Source organism: Cetorhinus maximus, chromosome 13, assembly GCF_964194155.1.
Source record: "Cetorhinus maximus chromosome 13, sCetMax3.hap1.1, whole genome shotgun sequence".
Classification (NCBI taxonomy): Eukaryota; Metazoa; Chordata; class Chondrichthyes; order Lamniformes; family Cetorhinidae; genus Cetorhinus; species Cetorhinus maximus.
Window position 1 is genome coordinate 643981 of NC_135891.1, and position 21836 is coordinate 665816.

Here is a 21836-nt window from a genome sequence, read left to right on the forward strand (position 1 = left end):
GTTACAGATTAGCTTCAGGTTGTATCTGGGTCACCTGCTGCCATTCCTCATGTCCTAACTCAGCCTCTGTGAGACTGGGTCAAACTTGCCCTGATCTGGACCGCTGCCCTTCACAGCGCAATGCGGCCTCCGGGCCTGCAGGGGGCGCAGCGACGGGCGCTCACAACACTATCCCCACCCCCTCCAATCAAGAACACTCTTGCTGCTAATGTATAATCGTTGCTTGATATGATATTCTACATTATTCCGATTATCGTCCACCAGAATTAATATTTAAAAGGGCTGCTTTAACAAAACTGATAAATTATCGAATAAAAGAAGCCGAGTTCGCCACCTTTCATTCTATAGGGAGGAACGGTGCAGGCTGGGAGTGAGGGCGCGTTACTCAAGATGGCGGCGGGGAGCGGCGCAGTGCCATCTGGGAGTGAGGGCGGGTTACTCAAGATGGCGGCGGGGAGCGGCGCAGTGCCATCTGGGAGTGAGGGCGGGTTATACAACATGGCGGCTTTGAGAGCGACGGTGGGGAGCGGGCGTCTTCTCCTCCACACTCGGCAGAAAACCTTCTACCTCTGCAAGGTGAGGGCGGCCGGAATGGGCCGTGCTGCGGGTGAGCAATGGGATCAGATCGCCGGCCCGGGCCCAGGTCCGAGCCCCATAGCGGGGGCTGGTAATTCACAATCGGGCATCGGCTTCCGTCAAGGTCACCCCCGGCCCCCCGTGGCCGGAGCGGCTCCTGGACACCGCGGGGCCCCGGGGGCTGAGGAAGGGCCGGCGCCGGGTGAGGCCGGACCCCCGCAAACCACCCCCCCTCCCACCCCGAACATCACAATCCCCCCGGGTTCATCGCTCCCCAACCGGTGTCAAAAGAGAAATAACCCCCGGTGTTTAACCGCAGGCCCATCACCCCCTCCCCCCCTCACCTTCACCCCCTCCCCCCCTCACCTTCACCCCCTCCCCCCCTCACCATCACCCCCCCCTCACCTTCACCCCCCCCTCACCCCCTCCCCCCTCCTTCACCCCCTCCCCCCCTCACCTTCACCCCCTCCCCCCCTCACCATCACCCCCCCCTCACCTTCACCCCCCCCTCACCTTCACCCCCCCCTCACCATCACCCCCCCCTCACCTTCACCCCCCCCTCACCTTCACCCCCCCCTCACCTTCACCCCCCCCTCACCTTCACCCCCCCCTCACCTTCACCCCCCCCTCACCTTCACCCCCCCTCACCTTCACCATCACCCTCACCTTCACCCCCCCTCACCTTCACCCCCCCCTCACCTTCACCCCCAGCTCACCATCACCCCCCATCCCCCTCACCCCATCCCCCCTGCCCCCCACCCCCCCTCACCACCCCCCTTCACCATCACCCCCCTCTCACCATCACCCCCCCTCACCATCACCCCCCCCACCTTCACCTTCACCCCATCTCCCCCACCTTCACCTTCACCCCCCACCTTCACCATCACCCCCCCCACCTTCACCATCACCCCCCCCACCTTCACCATCACCCCCCCCCACCTTCACCTTCACCCGCCCCCCCCCACCTTCACCACCACCCCCCCCCCCTTCACCATCACCGTCCCCCCTTCACCTTCACCCCCCCTGGCCCCCACCTCCGACCCCCCACCTTCACCGCCCCCCACCTTCACCTTCACCCCCCCTGCCCCCCCACCTTCACCTTCACCCCTGCCCCCCCACCTTCACCCACCCCTGCCCCCCCACCTTCACCCACCCCTGCCCCCCCACCTTCACCCACCCCTGCCCCCCACCTTCACCCACCCCTGCCCCCCCACCTTCACCCACCCCTGCCCCCCCACCTTCACCCACCCCTGCCCCCCCACCTTCACCCACCCCTGCCCCCCCACCTTCACCCACCCCTGCCCCCCCACCTTCACCCACCCCTGCCCCCCCACCTTCACCCACCCCTGCCCCCCCCACCTTCACCCACCCCTGCCCCCCCCACCTTCACCCCCCCCACCTTCACCCACCCCTGCCCCCCCCACCTTCACCCCCCCCACCTTCACCCACCCCTGCCCCCCCACCTTCACCCACCCCTGCCCCCCCACCTTCACCCACCCCTGCCCCCCCCACCTTCACCCCCCCCCACCTTCACCCCCCCCACCTTCGCCCCCCCCACCTTCACCCACCCCTGCCCCCCCCACCTTCACCCACCCCTGCCCCCCCCACCTTCACCTCCCCCACCTTCGCCCCCCCCACCTTCACCCACCCCTGCCCCCCCCCCACCTTCACCTCCCCCTCACCTTCACCTCCCCCTCACCTTCACCTCCCTTTCACCTCCCCCACCTTCACCCACCCCTGCCCCCACCCCACCTTCACCCCTGGCCCCCCCCACCTTCACCCCCCACCCCCACCTTCCTTCTCCTCCTCCCCATATCACTTCTTAAATAAGGAAACCAAAAATGTGTGCAGTATTCCCACTACGGTCTCACCAATGCCCTGTACAGTTGTAACAAGACTTCCCTATTTTTATATCCCATTCCCCTTGCAATAAAGACCAACAATCCACTTACCTTCCTGATTACTTGCTGTAGCTGCATACTAACTTGTGATTTTTACAAAGACACCCAGATCCCTCTGTGCTGCGGCATTCTGCAAATTGTCTCCATTTAAATCCTTTTCTGTTCTTCCTGCCAAAGGGCCAACCCAAATTTTCCCACATTATACTCAATCTGCCAAATTTTTACTCACTCACTTAATTTATCTATGTCCCTTTGCAGACTCTTTGTATGCTTCTCAAACTTGCTTTCCTACCTATTTTTGTATCATCAGCAAATGTGATTACAATACCGTCAAACTCTTCATCCAAGTCATTAGTGTAGACTGTAAATAGTTGAGGTCCCAGCACTGATCTCTGTGGCACTCCGCTAGTTACAGTTTGCCAACCTAAAATTGACTCATTTATCCCAACTCTGTTTCCTGTTCATTAGCCAATCCTCTATCCATGCTAATACAGGTGTTTCACTCCCCAACACCATGAGTTCTTATCTTCTGCAGTAACCTTTTATATATCACTTTATTGAATGTCTTTGGGAAATCCAAGTACACCACATCTACTGGTTCCCCTTTATCCACCCTGCTCATCAAATCCTCAAAGAAATCCAATAAATTTGTCAAATATGATTTCCCTTTCACAAAACCATGTTGACTCTGCCTGATTGTATTATGATTTTCTAAATATCCTGCTGTTACCCCCTCAATAATGGATTCAAGCATTTTCCTTATGACAGATGTTAAGACTAGCTGGCCTATAGTTTCCTGCTTTCTGTCTCCCTCTTTTTTTGAATATTGATGTTACATTTGTGGTTTTCCAACCCACTGGGACCTTTTCAGAATCTGGGGAATTTTGGAAGATTACAACCGATACATCCACTATCTCTGCAGCCTCTTTTAAGACCCTAGGATGCAGGCCATCAGGTCCAGGGGACTTGTCAGCCTTTAGTCTCATTAGTTTTCTTGGCACTTTTTCTCTTGTGATTGTTTTAAGTTCCTCCCTTTTGCTCCCTGCTTTTCTGCTATTTTTGGGATGTTTTTTGTGTTTTCTGCTGTAAAGACAGTTACAAAATACTAGTTTAAAGTCTCTGCCATTTCTGGCCGATCACTAATCTTTGCTGCATTGTAATCTTTTCCTTCAATTTGATACCATCCTTAACTCCTTTAGTTAGTTACAGATGGTGCATCCTTCTCAGAGTCTTTCAGAATTTCAGCTCTGAAGCTTTTTCTTTCTCATGACTTTGATTTTGGACTTCCATCATGCTTTCTGCCAACAAACTTCAGGCTTTCAAACTAAAGGTTAGAGTTGGCTGATTGGTACTCCATTACTTTTGTCTCTTTTCTACCAGCATTGAGCCTCAGAGCCTCAAAAGTCTCGGAAAGGTTTTTTTAAATTGTTTTTGTGGTCCACTCTTTGCGTATGGTTTTGAGATATTCACTACTGGTGCATGACTGCCAAGTCTCCCTTCTTTGGAGGAGAGGAACCTGTTTACATAGATCCTGTTAATGACACTGTAACAAATTTTTGGCTATATTTTTTAAGTTAAGAATCCAGTAAATGTGAAAGAAAGTGAATTTATATAGCGCTTTTCAAAGTCTTGCAACAACCAAGGCACGGTTGTAACAGATAGGTGTCTCTTCTAATCTTAGCAGCATAGTGCGCAAGACATGAAGATTGGGATTTCTTTTAACAGATGTTAGTTTGGGCTTTCTCATTCATCTGGTCTAGCACATTTCTCATGACCTTTTTTCATTATTTCATTCACACCCTTGCTCCAGTAAACCTGATTATGGTACATTGCTCACTGAAATTCATGTTGTCTTTTCATTGCAATTTGAGTCTTTTAGAAATGCACAGTATCACACACCAAACCAGCTCTCTGCAGATTTATCTACACTTACATAACCTACAGAAGCACAAATTTTGATAAATTGAATACTGGTAGGATACGAAAAATGCACCAAAGCTCGCTCCCTCCCCCAGCTCCAATCTCTTCTGTCCATCCGAGGCAGATTTTGCTGCCATTTGGAACCTCCTTCCGAAAACTCTTCCATCCTAGGACTCTCCTTAAACCCATTCCCTTCGGATAGCTTCAGCTCTCCTCCAAGCCAATCCCCCCTCTTTGGATCCTGTTCCCCATTCTCTGTAAAATGTTCTGATGCAGTTGGTAGGCATGTTGATCTTTTGGGGTTGCAGTAGACATTTTGAGTGGGGTCCTGAAGGTAATGTCAGTGCTTGCAAGAGGATCTGTGATAGTAACTGATCTTTTTGGTGCCAGTGAGATCTTTCCCCTGTTCTGGGCAGACCAGATTTCAGATGTTTTGCCAACGAAGTATCATCAGCTGCTTCTTCTGAGCAGACAGTGTTGTGACTCATATAACTGGTGTAAAAATACCTTTGCATACACTCCGATGCATTTTCCTTTCTCAGTCCTGTTTGATGTTGTAATTGTGAGAGATAGGGGAAAGACGAATCAGGATATTTTCCTCATGACGAGAGAGAAGGAACTGTGAAGGAGTAGAGAGATTGGGACATATATCACTAAAAACATAGGTGCAAAAAGTAGTCAAAAGGACCAGTGGAATATTGGTCTTTATCGTAAGGAGATTGGAATATGAAAGGAAGAAAATTATACTTTAATTGAGCAGAACCTCAGTTAGTCTCCACCTGAGTAATTGTGAACAGTTCTGGGCTCTGCACCTCTGGAAGAATATATTGATTTTAGAATACATATGAACATACGAATTAGGAACAGAAGTAGGCCACTCGGCCCCTCAAGCTTGCTCTGCTATTCAATAAGGTCATGGCTGATCTGATTGTGGGCTCAACTCCAAGTTCCGTCTACCCCCGATAACCTTTGATTCCCTTGTTACTCAAGAATCTTTCTAACTCAACATTAAAAATATTCAATGACGCTACCGTCACCACTCCGGGGGAGAGAGTTTCAAAGATTCACGACCCTCTGAGAGAAAACATTTCTTCTTATCTTCATCCTAAATGGGAGACCCCTTATTTTTAAACTGTGTCCCCGAGTTCTAGTCTCTACCACAAGGGGAAACATCTTTTCAGCATCCACCCTGTCAAGTCCCCTCAGGATCACCCCTCAAATCTTCAAAACGCCAGTGGATATAGGCCCAGCCTGTCCAACCTTTCTTCATAGGATATCCCACCCACCCACCATCCCAGGTATCAGTCAAGCGAACCTTCTCTGAACTGCTTCCAACGCATTTATATCCTTCCTTAAATGAAACCAAAATTGTGCACAGTACTTTAAATGTGGTCTCACCAAGGCCCTGTACAACTGTAGCAAAACATCCCTATTTTTATATTCCATTCCCCTTGCATTTGCCTTCTTACTCACTTACTGTACCTGTATACTAACATTTTGTGATTCATGTACCAGGACACCCAGATCCCTCTATTTAAATAATATGTTGCTTTTCTATTCTTCCTGCCAAAGGTGTCAGGTTCACATTTTCCCACATTATACTTCATCTGCCAAATTTTTTCCCACTCAGTTAACCTATCTATGTCCCTTTGTAGACTCCTTATGTCCTCTTCACAACTTACTTTCCTACCTACCTTGGTGTCATCAGCAAATTTAGTCACCATACATTCAGTCCCTTTATCCAAGTCATTGATGTAAATTATAAATAATTGAGGCCCCAGCACTGATCTCTTTGGTATTCCACTCGTCACATCTTGCCAACCTGAAAATTACCCATTTGTGCCTACTCTGTTTCCTGTTAGCTAACTAATCCTCTATCCATGGGCACCCCTACACCATGAGCTCTTATTTTGCATAGTAACTTTGTGTGGCACCTTGTCAAATGCCTTCTGGAAATCTAAGTGTAGCACACTCACAGGTTCCCTTTTATCCATGTTGCATGTTACTGCCTTGAAAACTCCCATAAATTAGTCAAACATGATTTCCCTTTCACAAAACCATGTTGACTCTGCCTGATTGCATTGAGATTTTCTAAGTGCCCTGCTAAAACCTCCTTAATAATGAATTCCAGCAATTTCCCAATGACAGATGTTAACTGGCCTGTAGTTTCCTGCTTTCTGTCTCCCTCCTTTCTTGAATAGAGGAGTCACATTCGTTATTTTCCCATCTGATGGGGCCTGTCCAGAATCTAGGGAATTTTGGAAAATTAAAACCAATGCATCAACTATCTCAGCAGCCACTTCTTTTAGGACCCTAGGATGAAGTCCATCAGGAGCTGTCAACTTTTAGTTCTAATAATTTTCTCAGTACCCTTTCACTGGTGATCGTAATTATTTTAAGTTCCTCCCTCCCTTTCAACTCTTGATTCACAATTATTTCTGGGATGTTATTTGTATCCTCTACAGTGAAGACAGACAGACAGTCAATCCATCTGCCATTTCCTTATCCATTACTTATTCCCCATTCTCACCGTCTGGGGGAGCAACACTCACTTTATTTTTTTCCCTTTTAAATACCTGTAGAAACCCTCGCCATCTGTTTTTATATTTCTAGCTAGCTTTCTTTTGTACTCTAATTTCTCCCTCCTTATTAATCTTTTAGTCATTTTTTGCTCCTCTTTGTTCCCCCCCCCATCAGAAAAGAACCTGCTGATGCTGGGGGCCTATTGGAACTTTCAAGACTGAGATTGATAGAGTTTTGTTGGGTAAAGGATGTAGAGCAACAGTGGGCAAAATGAAGTTAAGACCCAGATCAGCAATGATCTAATGAAATGGTGGAAGAGGCTCGAGGGGCTGAATGGCCACCACCTGTTCCTATAGAAAACATTGTAAGTGACTATGGTAGCCCATGCAACTAAACTTAAAGATGAAGTGTTCCTTTAGTTGAATTCTTGGGGGGAACATAATGGAGCAGTATGAGCCAGAGCCATCAGGATAGGAGAGGGAATAAATCAGGAAGGAAAATCTTTGAAATGACTCTGTATCTTCCCTTTAATGTTCATTGAGTGTTTATTTAACAGAGGAAAGGATAATGATCATCTAATCTATAGTCAGACTTCTCACATGTGGTATTAGATTCTGACTAGGATCTTCAGTTTTAACATGAATATCTTGTGTCTTGTAGGCCAGGATGTCCTTTGCTAACCTGTCCCGTGGGAAGAAGATAGCGTTGTCTACACTAGGTGTCCTTGCTGCGGGGGGCAGTGCACTTGCCTTGACACTGCATCACTCTGTGTACGCAGACCTGGAACTCCATTCTCCTAACTATCCCTGGAATCACGGGGGGTTATTATCTGCGCTTGATCATGCCAGGTGAGAGAATTACAACCCAGAAGCTGTTCAATTGGGCAAGTATTGAGTTTGGTGTTAATTAATAAAATGGCCCTGAGCCATTCTTGGTTGGTTAGATCATAGGTCAGTTTGGGATTGAACAGAGTAGTAGGAGCCTGGGTTCCATCTCTCATCTAAGCTGTTAATATGTCCAAGTTTGCTGCTGATACCAAGTTGAGTGGGAAAGTAAGCTGTGAGAGAAGTACAGAGAGGCTGCAAAAGAATTCAGACAAGTTAAATAAGTGGGTAAGGGCATGGCAGATGAAATATAAAGTAGAAAAATGTTGTTATCCACTGTGGTATGAAAAATAGAAAAGCAGAATATTTTTAAAATGTTGAGACAGGGCTAGTAAGGCCAGCATTTATTTCCCATCCCTAGTTGCCCTTGAGAAGGTCGTGGTGAGTTGCCTTCTTGAACTGCTGCAGTCCATGTAGTCTAGGTACACCCACAGTGCTGTTAAGGAGAGAGTTCCAAGATTTTGACATTGGTTAGACCTCAGCTAGTATTGTGTACAGTTCTGGGCACCACACTATAGGAAGGATGTGAATGCATTGCAGAGAGTGCAGAAGAGGTTTACGAGAATGATTCCAGGGATGAGAAACTTCAGTTATGAAGATAGATTGAAGACATTGGGACTGCCCTCTTTGGACAGGAGAAAGCTAAGAGGAGATTTGATTTGAGTCCCTGCAGTGTATCTTGTAAATGGTGTACACTGTTGTTACTGTGCGTTGGTGGTGGAGGGAGTCAATGTGGATGTGGTGCCAATCAAGTGAGCTGCTTTGCCCTGGATGATGTCAAGCTTCTTGAGTGTACACTCATCCAGGCAAGTGGAGAGTATTCTAACACACTCCTGACTTGTGCCTTGTAGATGGTGGTCAGGTTTTGGGGAGTCAGGAGTTGAGTTACTCTTTGCAGGATTCCTAGCCCCTGACCTGCTCTTGTAGCCACAGTATTTATATGGCTAGTCCAGTTCAGTTTCTGGTCAATGGTAACCCCCAGGATGTTGATGGTAGAGGATACAGTGATGGTAATGCCATTGACTGTCAAGGGGCAATGGTTAGATGCTCTCTTGCTGGAGATATTCATTGCCTGGCACTTGTGTGGCATGAATGTCATTTGCCACTTGTCAGCCCAAGACTGGATGTTGTCCAGGTCTTGCTGCATTTGGACGTGGACTGCTTTGGTATCTGAGTCGCAAATGGGGCCTAGGACACCACCCTGAGGAACTCCTGCAGTGATATCCTGGAGCTGAGATGATTGACCTTCAACAACCACAACCACCTTCCTTTGTGCTAGGTATGACTCCAACCAGCGGAGAATTTTCCCTGATTCCCATTGACTCCAGTTTTGCTAGGGCTCCTTGTTGCCACACTTGGTCAAATATGGCCTTTATGTCAAGGGCGGTCACTCTCACCTCACCTCGGGAGTTCAGCTCTTTTGTCCATGTTTGAACCAAGGCTGTAATGAGTTCGAGTTCAGTGGCCCTGGCAGAACCCAAACCGAGTGTCAGTGAACAGGTATTGCTAAGTAAGTGCCGCTTGATAGCACTGTGGATGACCTCTTCCATCACTTTACTCAAGAGTAGACTGCTGGGGTGGTAATTGGCCAGGTTGGATTTGTCCTGCTTTTTGTGTACAGGACATACCTGGGCAATTTTCCATATAGCCGGTTAGATGCCAGTGTTGTAGCTGCACTGGAACAGCTTGGCTCGGGGTGCGGCAAGTTCTGGAGCACAAGTCTTTAGTACTATTGCTGGAATATTGTCAGGGCCCATGGCCTTTGCAGTATCCAGTGCCTTCATGGCTAATCATCCACTTCAGTGACTTCCCACACTAGCCTTTTGCTTATGGTTTCAATCACAGTGGGTTATCCTCGATCACTAGCATTGACCTCTACTTTCCCATTCTTGGTCACTATTCAGTGATTCCTTCCTGGAAAGTGCACATTTTTGGATATTAAAACAGCGTCAGATTTGGTTTTGTTACGGCCACTAAGCAAAAAAAATACATTTATATTGCACTTTTATAGCGTCTATCACCACCACTGGATGCTTCAAAACACTTTGAAAGTACTCTTGAAGTGTTGTCATTATTGTAGTGTTGTAAACACAGCAGCCGGTTTACACACAGCAAACTCCCATAATCAACAATGTGATATTGTCTGGCTAATCTGTTTTAGTGATATTGATGAAGGGATAAATATTGGCCAGGACACCGAGGATAATTCCCTTGCCCTTCTTTGAAATTGCATCATGGGAGATTTTACACCCACCTGAGAGTGTAAATAGGTTCTCTGTTTAACATCATGTTTGAAAGGTAGCACCTCTGACAGTGCAGCATGGGATTGGAGTGTCAACCTTGATCTTTGTGCTCAAGTCCTGGGGTGGGACTTGAACCCACAACCGTCTGATTTCAGATGTGTGTGTGCTACCCATTGGCCAACAGCCTACAGGTTGAATAGTCTGCCAACACTCACAGTGTAAACTCAGACAGGCCTCCTGTTTCCCCTACAAGTGAAGGGTTTAAATCTGGTCACAAATCTACCTGAAAACAGTAGTCAGACATCTGATTGAATGTATGCAAGAGGACTTTTGTAGGAATACATTTATTTTAATTGAATGCTACACAATTTACAGATATTTATTCAGCCTTTTGTATTATAAACAGATCTGCAGCTTGGACAAAAATGAAGTTAAATGTTCTTGCAATAATGAGAATTGCTGCATGTTTGCAGGCTTGACCAAGCCCAATATTTTGTAGCTTTAAAATATTGAATCTGTACATTAGTGACACTAATTCTTGAAGGAAGCCTGCTTGGGAGAAGGGGGTGGTGTGGTAGTGGTGATGCTGTTTCTCCTGGAGGGTGGTGTTAGGGTGCATTGAGGTTGCTGTCTTGCTTTATTTCCAGTGTTCGTCGTGGTTATCAGGTATACAAGCAGGTCTGTGCAGCCTGTCACAGCATGGAATATGTGGCCTTTCGAAACCTGGTTGGAGCGACACACACACAGGAAGAGGTCAAGGCTCTAGCCGAGGAGGTGAGAGCGCGGACTTCATTTTGCTTTTCGTCACTTTGGGCTGAGGGATTTGTGCATGCCTGGCTTTGCATTAGGGGATAACACCATCCGTATGTTAAGCATCAAGCACCCCTTGCTGGTGGACACGGTGTGAGTTGGATGCAGGGTGAAGCTTCTCTGCTTTGTGAAAACAAGGAGTTGCTGAAACACTGGCATGGGCATGGCATTTCCCATTTCCCACACCAGCTTCTATCATTTGTGAATTTGCACCCCATGCCTGTGTTGAAGTGGATTGATATTGGCCTAGAATCATTTCACATATAGCCTTTGTGAGCAGTGCATAACTGAGACTCCCAACCCTTCAGTCTCAGCTGGCTAGAAACCAGTCTCCCTTCTAAATTGTTTTTGTGGCATGCAGCCTGTTCATGGGACTGTATGATACCTTGAAATATTTTATGCACACAAGCAGTACCTTAAAGGGGTGCAAAACTTACGTGGAACATTGGTTGCAAACCATGTGCTGAATAGCCACATTTTTACTAAAGGAACTGGTTTATCTGTGAGTCTTGGTTCAATCGCCGGTTTCTGCTTATTTTTGGGTCTTTTTCTACCATTCCTGCTCTGGAATTATTTCACCTCATATCCTAGATTGCACTTTGAGATTGCTCTTCCTTAGCTGGAGATCTTTCATTGGCAGATGAGGTTCTAGTGAGTGACTTTGGGTCCATATCATGAGTCAGCCTTCAGGAGCAGGTGAGGGAGAAGGGGAGATAAATACTGAATTCCATCAGACATAAAACTGCAGTGTGGTCAGTAATTTACAAATTAGGTGAGTAAATTACTTTTGGTCAGTTTTGAATGAGTCCTGAGATACAAATTTGGCTGACCTCAAAATAATTGGAAGGTCATGATCCCCAGATTCCCCCTCCCCAAGAGCTCCGCCACTGGAAGAGAAGCAACAAATAGAGGTGCACATGGTCCACTTCTGAAGAGAGGGTGGAATTAAAAAATACTGTAGAGACTGCAGAGCAATATATTTACATCTTAAAAATCTTCCAGGCACAATGGTGATGAGTAGTTCACTATGAAATAGAATCAGGAACCATTTTACATGGCGTTTAATAGTCATAGACCTATAGTCATTTATGGCACACAGGGAGGCCATTCAGCCCATCGAGTCAATGCTGGCTCCCCACGGAGTATCTCCATACATATCCCCTAATATTAAGCAAACCAGAAGAGAGGCAAATTTATGTAGTGCCCGTTCATTAAAATATCTCCAGTCCCTTCAAAGTGACCGTTCTTTAGGCAATGTGGCAGTTGTTCTGAAGGGGGATTCATAAAATGTTACAGCACAGAAAGAGTCCATTAGGCCTATTATGCCTGTGCTAGTTCTTTGAAAAAGCTATTCAATTAACCCACTCTTGCTCTTTCCCCATTTTCAAGCAATGTTTTCTTGTTTCAGGTATTTATCCAATTCCCTTTTGAAAATTATTATTGAATCTGCTTTCACTGTCCTTTCAGCCAGTGCATTCCAGGTCACAGCAATTCACTGTGTAAAATCTCTTTTACTCCCGTCTCCTCTGGCTCTTCTGCCAGTTAACTTAAATTTGTGTCCTCTGGTTACTGACAGGTAGCAGTCAGCTACCTGTTTTCCTGTGACATCACACTTTGATTTTTCTTAGAATGTGGTCGGTCCACTTTGGAGCCATGGAGTGGACTGGACTAGATATCCAGGTCTTCCTCTCTCCGTGCTTTTAGGTGCTGCGGCTTGATTGCGCTCTAAGAAAAATCAAAGCCTTTTCAGTATCCAGAGCCTTCACCCGTTTCTTGATATCACGTGGAGTGAATCGAATTGACTGAAGACTGGCATCTGTGATGCTGGGGACCTCTGGAAGAGGCCGAGATGGATCATCGACTTGGCACTTCTGGCTGAAGATTGTAGCAAATGCTTCAGTCTTATCTTTTGCACTGATGTGCTGGGCTCCTCGATCATTGAGGATGAGGATATTTGTGGAGCCTCCTCCCAAACCAATCTTTGAACCACACATTTGTTTCTCCAGTCTTATTTGCCCTGTGCCAATTTGCACGTGGCTCAGGTAATAATCCAGAAATTATCTTTGAGGTTCTGCTTCTTAATTTGGTGCCTAGCTCTTCATACTTACTGTGCAGAACCTCCTTCCTCGCATTGCCTATGTCATTGGTACCTACATGGACACAACCACTGGATTCTCCCCCTCCCACTATGTTCCTCTCCAGCCCAGAGCACATGTCCTGAAATCTGACACCAGACAGGCAACGTAGCAGTCTGGTCTCTTGCTCTTTGTTACAAAGAACAGTGTCAATCCTCCTTATATACTGTCTCCTACTACCACTATATTCCTTTGTGCTCCCCTCACTTGACTGACCACAGTGTCATGGTCAGTCAGCTCATCCACCCTGCAGCCCCCACTCTCATTCAAACAAGCTGAAAGAACCTCATACCCATTGGATAACTGCAGAAACTGACACGCCTGCCCTTTGGGTCCCCTTACTTGCCTCAGCTGCTGTCACAACCTCCTGCCCCTGACCACCTTCCAAATCAAAAGACGCTATCCTGAGGGGTGTGACCGCCTCCTGATACAAAGCGTCCATGTATCCCTCACCCTCCCTGATGTGTCGAAGTGTCCACAGCTCGGCCTCCAGCGTAGTCACTGACCCGAAGCTTCCCAAGTCGCAGGCGCTTGCTGCAGATGTGTTTGCCCTGGATCACATTGGTATCTAGGAGCTCCCACATGCTGCAGCCATGACACATCCCCTGTCTTGCTATACTTAATTATTTTATTCAATTATTTATTTTGTTTTATATATTTATTAATCCTATCACAAATTCCTGCCTGTTCTATTCCTGAAATAGTGCCTTGACCACTTACCAGCTTTCCACCAGATACTCACCAATCAGCTTGGGTGAAAAAGTTAGAAAAAGCAAAGAAGTACCTTCTTCCCCTCCTCACCAAACTCCCTCAGCTCACCAAACTCTCTCACTCCGTTGCACACTGAGAATGTCTGTCTGAATTTATAGGTTCTGAACAAAGGGATGAGCTGAGCCCAGGTACAGCAAAGACCAGTTCAAGCTAGTTTCCATAATTAATTATTTTACCTGCTGCCAGTGGATAGCTTCAATCTCCCTGCTTAGGCTCCTGGATGAAACCTAGAATTTAAACAGTACTTGTAGTTAAATGTTAAATACAAACAATATTAGATTTTAGAAAGATACTTAAGTTTCCCTCAGCTCACCAAACTCTCTCACTCCTTTTGCACCCCAGTCTCTGACCCTCAGTTCTCTGCAGCTGAGAGTGTGATTCCAGAAGGCTGCCTACCTGGTGCCAGGGTTCGGGACATCTGCTCTGCACTGGAGCAGAACTTGCGGTGGGAGGCGAGGATCCAGTTGTCCTGGTCTTCTTAAGTGCCAATGATATAGCTGGACCAGAAAAAAGGTTCTGTTTGGAGAGCATGAGGAACTAGAGGCTAAATTAAAAAGCAGAAATTCAAAGGTAATGATCTCTGGATTACTATCTGAGCCACGAGCAAATTAGTGTAGAATAAATAAAATTAGAGTTGAATTTGTGCCTCAAAGATTGGCGTGGGACAAATGGGTTTTGATTCATGGGGCACTGGCACCAGTGCCAGAGAAAATGGGAGCTGTGTTATTGGGACAGTCTTAATTCTTTCCTGGGATGTGGGTGTCTCTGGCTAGGCCAACATTTGTTCCCCATCCTTAATTGCCATTGAATAGATTGACTTGCTAGGCCATTTCAGAGGGCATTTAAGAGTCAGCCACAAAGCTATGGGTCTGGCGCCACATGTCGGCCAAACCAGGTGAGGACGGCAGATTTCCTTCCCGAAAGGACATTAGTGAACCAGATGAGTTTTTTACAATAATTGATCATAGTTGCCGTGGTCACCATTACTGAGACTAGCTTTCAATTCCAAACCGAGGAACTAGTGGGAATGAGGGCCTGAAAGAGAAAAGGTAGTACTGGAGAAATTAATGGTACTGTAAGTTGATAAACCCCCTGACCTGATGATCTACATCGCAGAGTGTTGAAAGAGGTGGCTGTAGAGATAGTGGATGCATGAATGGTCATTTTCCAAAATTCTTGAGATTCTGGAACAGTTCTGCAAATGTAACCCACTGTTAAAGAAAGGAAGGAGAGTGAAAATGGGGAACTACAGACCTGTTAGCCTGACATCAGTGGTAGGGAAAATGCAAAAATCTATTATAAAGGATGTGATATCTGGACACATAGAAAATAATGGTAAGATTGGGCGGACTCAACATGGATTTATAAAAGGGAAATCATATTTGACAAACCTGTTGAAGTAAGGGGGAACCAGTGGATGTGGTGTATTTGGATTTTCAGAAGGCTTTTGATAAGATCCCACACAGGAGGTTAGCAAACAAAATTAGGCCACATGGGATTGGGGGGTAATATACTGGTATGGATTGTGAATTAGTTGACGTACAGAAAACAGAGTAGGAATAAACAGGTCATTCTTAGGTTGGCAGACTGTGGCTAGTGGGGTTCCACAAAGATTGGTGCTTGGGTCCCAGTATCAATGATTTGGATGCTGGGACCAAATGTAATATTTCCAAGGTTGCTGATGACACAAAACTAGATGGGAATATGCAAAGAGGCTTCAAGGGGATTTAGACAGGCTAAGTGAGTGGGCAAGAACATGGCAGATAGAATATAACATGGAAAAATGTGAAGTTAACCACTTTGGTCGGAAATACAGAAATGCAGAGTATTTCTTAAATAGTGGGAGGTTGGGAAGTGTTGATGTCCAAGGGGATCTCGGTGTCCTTTGTTCATGAATCACTGAAAGCTAGCATGCAGGTGCAGCAAGCAATTAGGGAGGCAAATAGTATATTGGCCTTTATTACAAGAGGATTTGAGTTCAGGAGTAAAAATGTCTCGCTGGAATAGTACAGAGCCTTGGTGAGACCTCACCTGGAGTACTGTATTGCGTACAGTTTTGGTCTCCTTACCTAAGGAAGGATATATTTGCCATAGAGGGAGTGCAACGAAGATTTACCAGACTGAACAATCCTGCTCTCCCAGGAATCAATGAGGAGAGATTGAGGAGACTGGGTCTACATTCTAAGCTTAGAAGAATGTGAGGTGATTTCACTGAAACATACAAAATTCTTACAGGGCTTGACAGGGTGGACGCAGGACGCTAGGGATGTTTCCCTAGCTTGGGTGGGGGGTTGGTGGGGGGGGGGAGTGGGTCTAGAACCAGGGGATACAGTCTCGGAATAAGAGGGAGGCCATTTAGAACTGAGATGAGGAGGAATTTCTTCACTGAGGGTGGTGAATCTTTGGAATTCTCTACCCCACAGGGCTGTTGAGACTCTGTTATTGAGCATGTTCAAGACAGAGATCGATAGATTTCTACATATTAATAACTTCAAGAGATACAGGGGATAGTGCAGGACAATGGTATTGAGCTACAAGAGCAGCCATGATCTAGTTGAATGGTAGAGCAGGCTTGAGAAGCCAAATAGCCTACTCCTGCCCCTATTTCCTATGTTTCTACACTGGCCTTGCCAGGGAGGCCCACATTTCATGAAAGAATAAAGAAAATCTGAAAAACAACCAGTCACTACTACTTTCTAATTTTTGTTCTTTAGCCAATTTAGTATTCATGCTGCCACTATCTCTCTAACCCCACTGGCTCCATTTTTACAATAAAGTCTATTAAGTGGTGCATCACCTTTTGAAAGTCCATATACACAACTGTAATACCCTCACCAATCTGCTCTGTTATTGCATCAAAGAACTCAATCAAGCTAGACAAACCCATTTTGCCTTCAACAAATCTGTGAAGACTTTCATTTATTAACCCTTATTTTTTGCCAAATGCCAAGTAATTTCTCTCAGATTAAGGTCTCTAAAAGTTTCCCCACAACCAACATTAAGTTGACTGGCTAAATTCCCCACAAACAGCAGCAAGATGAACCACCAGTCGATTTGTTCTGTTTGCTGATGCTTTATGGTGAACATTATCACAGGATTTGTAACATCAACATGAGCAGACATTGGAATGTCAGACAAGATTAGGTACTCAAGTCTGTGTCTGGGATCAGATAGCTGGCTGCAGGAAGAGGGATATGGGATCAGGGTGGTGATGTGGGATTAGAATACTGTGAAGGACAAACACCAACACAGCCTGGTTTGGCCATGTGGCCCATTTCCGTATTGTTTCTATGGAATTGATTCTGACCCCTGGCTCTAACTGAGAATGCAACTAAATGAGCCAAGCTGATATCTAATAACTATGTTAATGCATGCACAGAGCCACAAAGCTAAGAGTGCTAACTTCAGAACATCTTTGATAGTGATCAGCAGTTACCCACAAGAAAAGCATGAATTACACATGCCTGCTATTTCTTACCATTTCTGTCTCTCTGATACCCCTAGATTGAAGTGCTGGATGGACCAGATGAAAGTGGAGAAATGTTCACTCGCCCTGGAAAACTCTCTGATTATTTCCCTCGACCGTACCCCAATTCTGAGGCTGCAAGAGCAGCAAATAATGGATCTCTTCCACCCGACCTCACCTACATTGCAAATGCCAGGTACCTTCCTCACACTCACTGCTGCAATTTACTGTTCCTCGTGGATTTTTGCTTACATTGTGAAATTTCTAGAAGTGAAATCTGTCCATTCATTTCTGTGTTTGCTTCCCATCTGAAACTTCAATTTTTAAAAAAGTGATTTCATGGGATGTGAGCATTGCTGGCTAGGCCAGCATTTGTTGCACATCCCTAATTGCATTTGAGAAGGTTGGTGGTCAGCTGTTACTGTGAACTGCTGCAGTCCGGATGGTATAGGTATGCCCACAGTGCTGTTAGGGAGGGTGTTCCAGGATTTTGACCTAGTGGCAGAAAAGGAAACAGTGATATATTTCCAAGCCAGGATGGGGTGTGGCTTGGAGAGGAACTTGCAGGTGCTATGCATCTGCTGTCCTTATATTTCTAAGTGGTAGAGGTTGCAGGTTTAGAAGGTACAGTAGAAGGAGCCTTGCTGAGTTGCTGCAGTGCATCTTGTAGATGCCACTGCCACTGTGCATCAGTGGTGGAGGGAGTGAATGTTTAATTTGGTGAATGGGGTGCCTTTGTCTTGGATAGTGTCAAGCTTCTGGAGTATAGTTGGAGCTGCATTCATCCAGGCAAGTGGAGAGTATTCCATCACGCTCTTTACGTTGTGCATTGTAGATGGTGGACAGGCTTTGGGAACATACAAAACGAGGAGCAGGAGTAGGCCATTCGGGCCCTTGAGCCTGCTCCGTCATTTAACAAGATCATGGCTGATCTGATGGTAACCTGAAATCTGCATTCCACCTACCCCCGATACTCATCACCCCCTTGCTTACCAAGAATCTATCCACCTCTGCTTTAAAAATATTCAAAGACTCTGCTTCTACTGCCTTTTCAGGAACAGAGTTCCAAAGACTCACGATCCTCAAAAAAAATTTTTGCCTCATCTCTGTTTTAAGTGGGTGACAAAGTATTTTTAAACACTGACCCCTAGTACCAGATTCTCCCACAAGAGGAAACATCCACACTGTCAAGACCCCTCAGGATTTTATATGTTTCAATCAAGTCACCTCTTACTCTTCTAAACTCCAATGGATACAAACCTAACCAGTCCAACCTTTCCTCGTAAGACAACCCACCCATTTGAGGTATTAGTCTGGTAAACCTTCTCTGAACTGCTTCCAACGCATTTACATCCATCCTTAAATAAGGTGACCAATACTGTACACAGTACTCCAGATGTGGTCTCACTAATGCTCTGTATAATTGAAGCATAACCTCCCTACTTTTGTAATCAATTCCCCTCACAAGAAATGATAACATTCTATTAGCTTTCCTAATTACCTGCTGTACCTGCACACTAGCCTCTTCTGATTCTGCACTAGATTACCCAAATCCCTCGGCATCTCAGAGCTCTGCAATCTCTCACCATTTAGATAATGTTTCTTTTATTCTTCCTGCCAAAATGGACAATTTCACATTTTCCCACATTATGCTCCATTTGCCATGTCTTTGCCCACTCACTTAACTATCTGAATCTTTTTGTTAGCCTCCTTTTGTCCTCTTCACAACTCACTTTCCTACCTATCTTTGGGTCAGCAAATTGGGAAACCATCCCATCCAGGATATTTATATAAATTGTAAACAGTTGAGGTCCCAGCACTGATCCCTGTGGCACACCACGCATTACATCTTGCCAACCCGAAAAAGACCCATTTGTGCCTAATCTCTGATTCATGTTAGCTAGCCTATCTTCTATCCATGCCAATATGTTACTCCCTACACCATGAGCTTTTATTTTCCACAATAACCTTTGATGTGGCGCTTTATCAAATGCTTCCTGGAAACCTAAGTACGGTACATCCACCCGTTCCCCTTTATCCACAGCACATGTTATTTCCTCAAAGAATTCCAATAAATTGATTAAACATGCTTTCCCTTTCACCAAACCATGTTGACTCTATCGGATTACCTTGAAGTTATGCAAGTGCCTTGCTTATAGCTTCTTTAATAATAGCTTCTAACGTTTTCCCCATGACAAATGTTAAGCTAACTGACCTGTAGTTTCCTGCTTTCTGTCTCCCTCCCACATTTGCTATCTTCCAATCTAATGGGACCTTCCCTGAATCTAGGGAGGTTTGGAAAATTAAAACCAATGCATCAACTATCTCACTAGCCACTTCTTTTAAGACCCTAGGATGAAGTCCATCAGGATCTGGGCACTTGTCAGCTCGCAGCTCCAACAATTTACTCAGTACCACTTCTCTGGTGATTGTAATTTTCTTGAGTTCCTCCCTCCCTTCCGTTTCCTGATTTATAGCTGCTTCTGGGATGTCACTTGTATCCTCTAGAGTGAAGTCTGGAGGTAAGTTGCTCGCTGCAGCATTCTAAACGTCTGACCTGCTCTTGTAGCCACAGTATTTATGTGGCTGGTCCAGTTCAATTTTTGGTGAATGGTAACCCTTAGGATGTTGATACTGGGAGATTCGGCAATGATAATGCTGTTGAATGTCAAGGGGAGATAGTTAGATTCTCTCTTGTTGGAGTTGATCATTGCCTAGCACTCATGGCAAGAATATTGACTTGCCACTTATCAGCCCAAGCCTGAATGTTATACAGATCTTGTTGTATACAGGCACAGACCGCTTCGGTATTTGAGGAGTTGTGAACAGTATTGAACACTGCAATCAGTGAACATCCCCACTTCTGACGTTATGATGGAATGAAGGCCATTGATGAAACAACTGAAGATGGTTGGGCCTAGGACACTAACCTGAGGAACTCCTGCGGTGATGTCCTGGAACTGAGATGATTGACCTCCAACAATTACAACCATCTTTCTTTGTGTTGGATATGATGCTAGTCAGTGGAGTGTTTACCCATGATTACCATTGATTTAATTCTGCAGGGGCTCCTTGATGCCACACTCGGTCAAATGCTGCCTTACTGTCAAGGGCAGTCAGTCCCATCTGACTTCTAAAGCTCAGCTCTTTTGGCCATGTTTGGACCAAGGCTGTAATGAGGTCTGGAGCCAAGTGCCCTGGCAGAACCCAAACTGAGCATCAGTGAGCAGGTTATTGCTATGGAAGTGCTGCTTGATAACACTGTCAATGACACAATTGCCTTCCTAGAAAAGAGTGGACAGTCCCCACATCCCTTGGTCCCAGCAGGCAATGAAAATTGGTAAATGTTGGAGAATCCCCATATGTCAATCTAACCTATGGTTCTGTATGTGTGTACTGATGAAAGCAAGAACAGATATATGATCTGTAGTTCAGTTCTATGTAGGGATTCTCCTCTGCTGCAAGGCAAGTGTTGACTCACTTGTATAAAGCCGTTCATTTCCAAAAGACAGATTGGTGAAACATTCAGCCTCTGGTTGTGCATGAATACATTGCAGTGTTGGTGGGAGAACACCTCATTACCAAGACACAGGCATATTCGAGTGCCGCACACCTGCATGTCCACAGTGCCCTGAAACTCTGGTGCCTGCTTTTGGTGAGGTCACCTTTTGTGACCCTGTCTGTGGCATCTTTGGGAATGCTTGGTAAGGACATTGAAGCGATCAAGAATGTGTGGAGCAAGGTTAGGAGATATTTCTTTACACACACGGCCCTTGGAGCAGAAGATGCTTTCCCTCAACCTGCTTGAGACGGAGACTGTTGAATTCTTTAAGGGAAAATTGGGCAATGGGATGAGATCAGGGCAGTGGCATTAGCTTGGGATTACTACAGGGCTATTGAGTGTATGGGGTAATGTGAATAGTTTGGGATTGATACAGGGATATGGGGAGAGAGTGGGGAAGTGAGATTAGTTTGGGCATTGATACAGGGATATGAGGAGAGAATGGGGAAGTGGGATTAGTTTGGGCATTGATACAGGGCTATGGGGAGAGAGTGGGGAAGTGAGATTAGTTTGGGCATTGATACAGGGATATGAGGAGAGAATGGGGTAGTGGGATTAGTTTGGGATTGATATAGGGCTATGGGGAGAGCGGGGTAGTGGGATTAGTTTGGGATTGATATAGGGCTATGGGGATAAAGTGGGGCAGTGGGATTTGTTTGGGATTGATACAGGGCTATGGGAAGAGAGTGGTGCAGTTGGATTAGTTTGGGATTGATATAGGGCTATGGGGATAAAGTGAGGCAGTGGGATTTGTTTGGGATTGATACAGGGCTATGAGAAGAGAGCGGTGCAGTGGGATTAGTTTGGGATTGATACAGGGCTATGGGAAGAGAGTGGTGCAGTGGGATTAGTTTGGGATTGATACAGGGCGATGGGAAGAGAGTGGTGCAGTGGATTAGTTTGGGATTGATACAGGGCGATGGGAAGAGAGTGGTGCAGTGGATTAGTTTGGGATTGATACGGGGCTATGGGGAGAGAGTGGTGCAGTGGGATTAGTTTGGGATTGATACAGGGCGATGGGAAGAGAGTGGTGCAGTGGATTAGT

At 45.9% G+C, this 21836-nt stretch overlaps 1 protein-coding gene across 1 annotated transcript in view; it reads left to right on the top strand.

Annotated features, from left to right (window-relative positions):
• Positions 1-463: 463 nt before the first annotated feature.
• cyc1 (cytochrome c-1) overlaps positions 464-21836 on the top strand; it is a 29798-nt gene continuing 8425 nt past the window's right edge. The window contains exons 1-4 of the mRNA XM_078554764.1: positions 464-576; positions 7581-7768; positions 10695-10821; positions 17268-17425. Coding sequence (XP_078410890.1) covers positions 499-576; positions 7581-7768; positions 10695-10821; positions 17268-17425 — 551 coding nt within the window. The 5' untranslated portion in view covers positions 464-498. The remainder of the gene's footprint in view (positions 577-7580; positions 7769-10694; positions 10822-17267; positions 17426-21836) is intronic.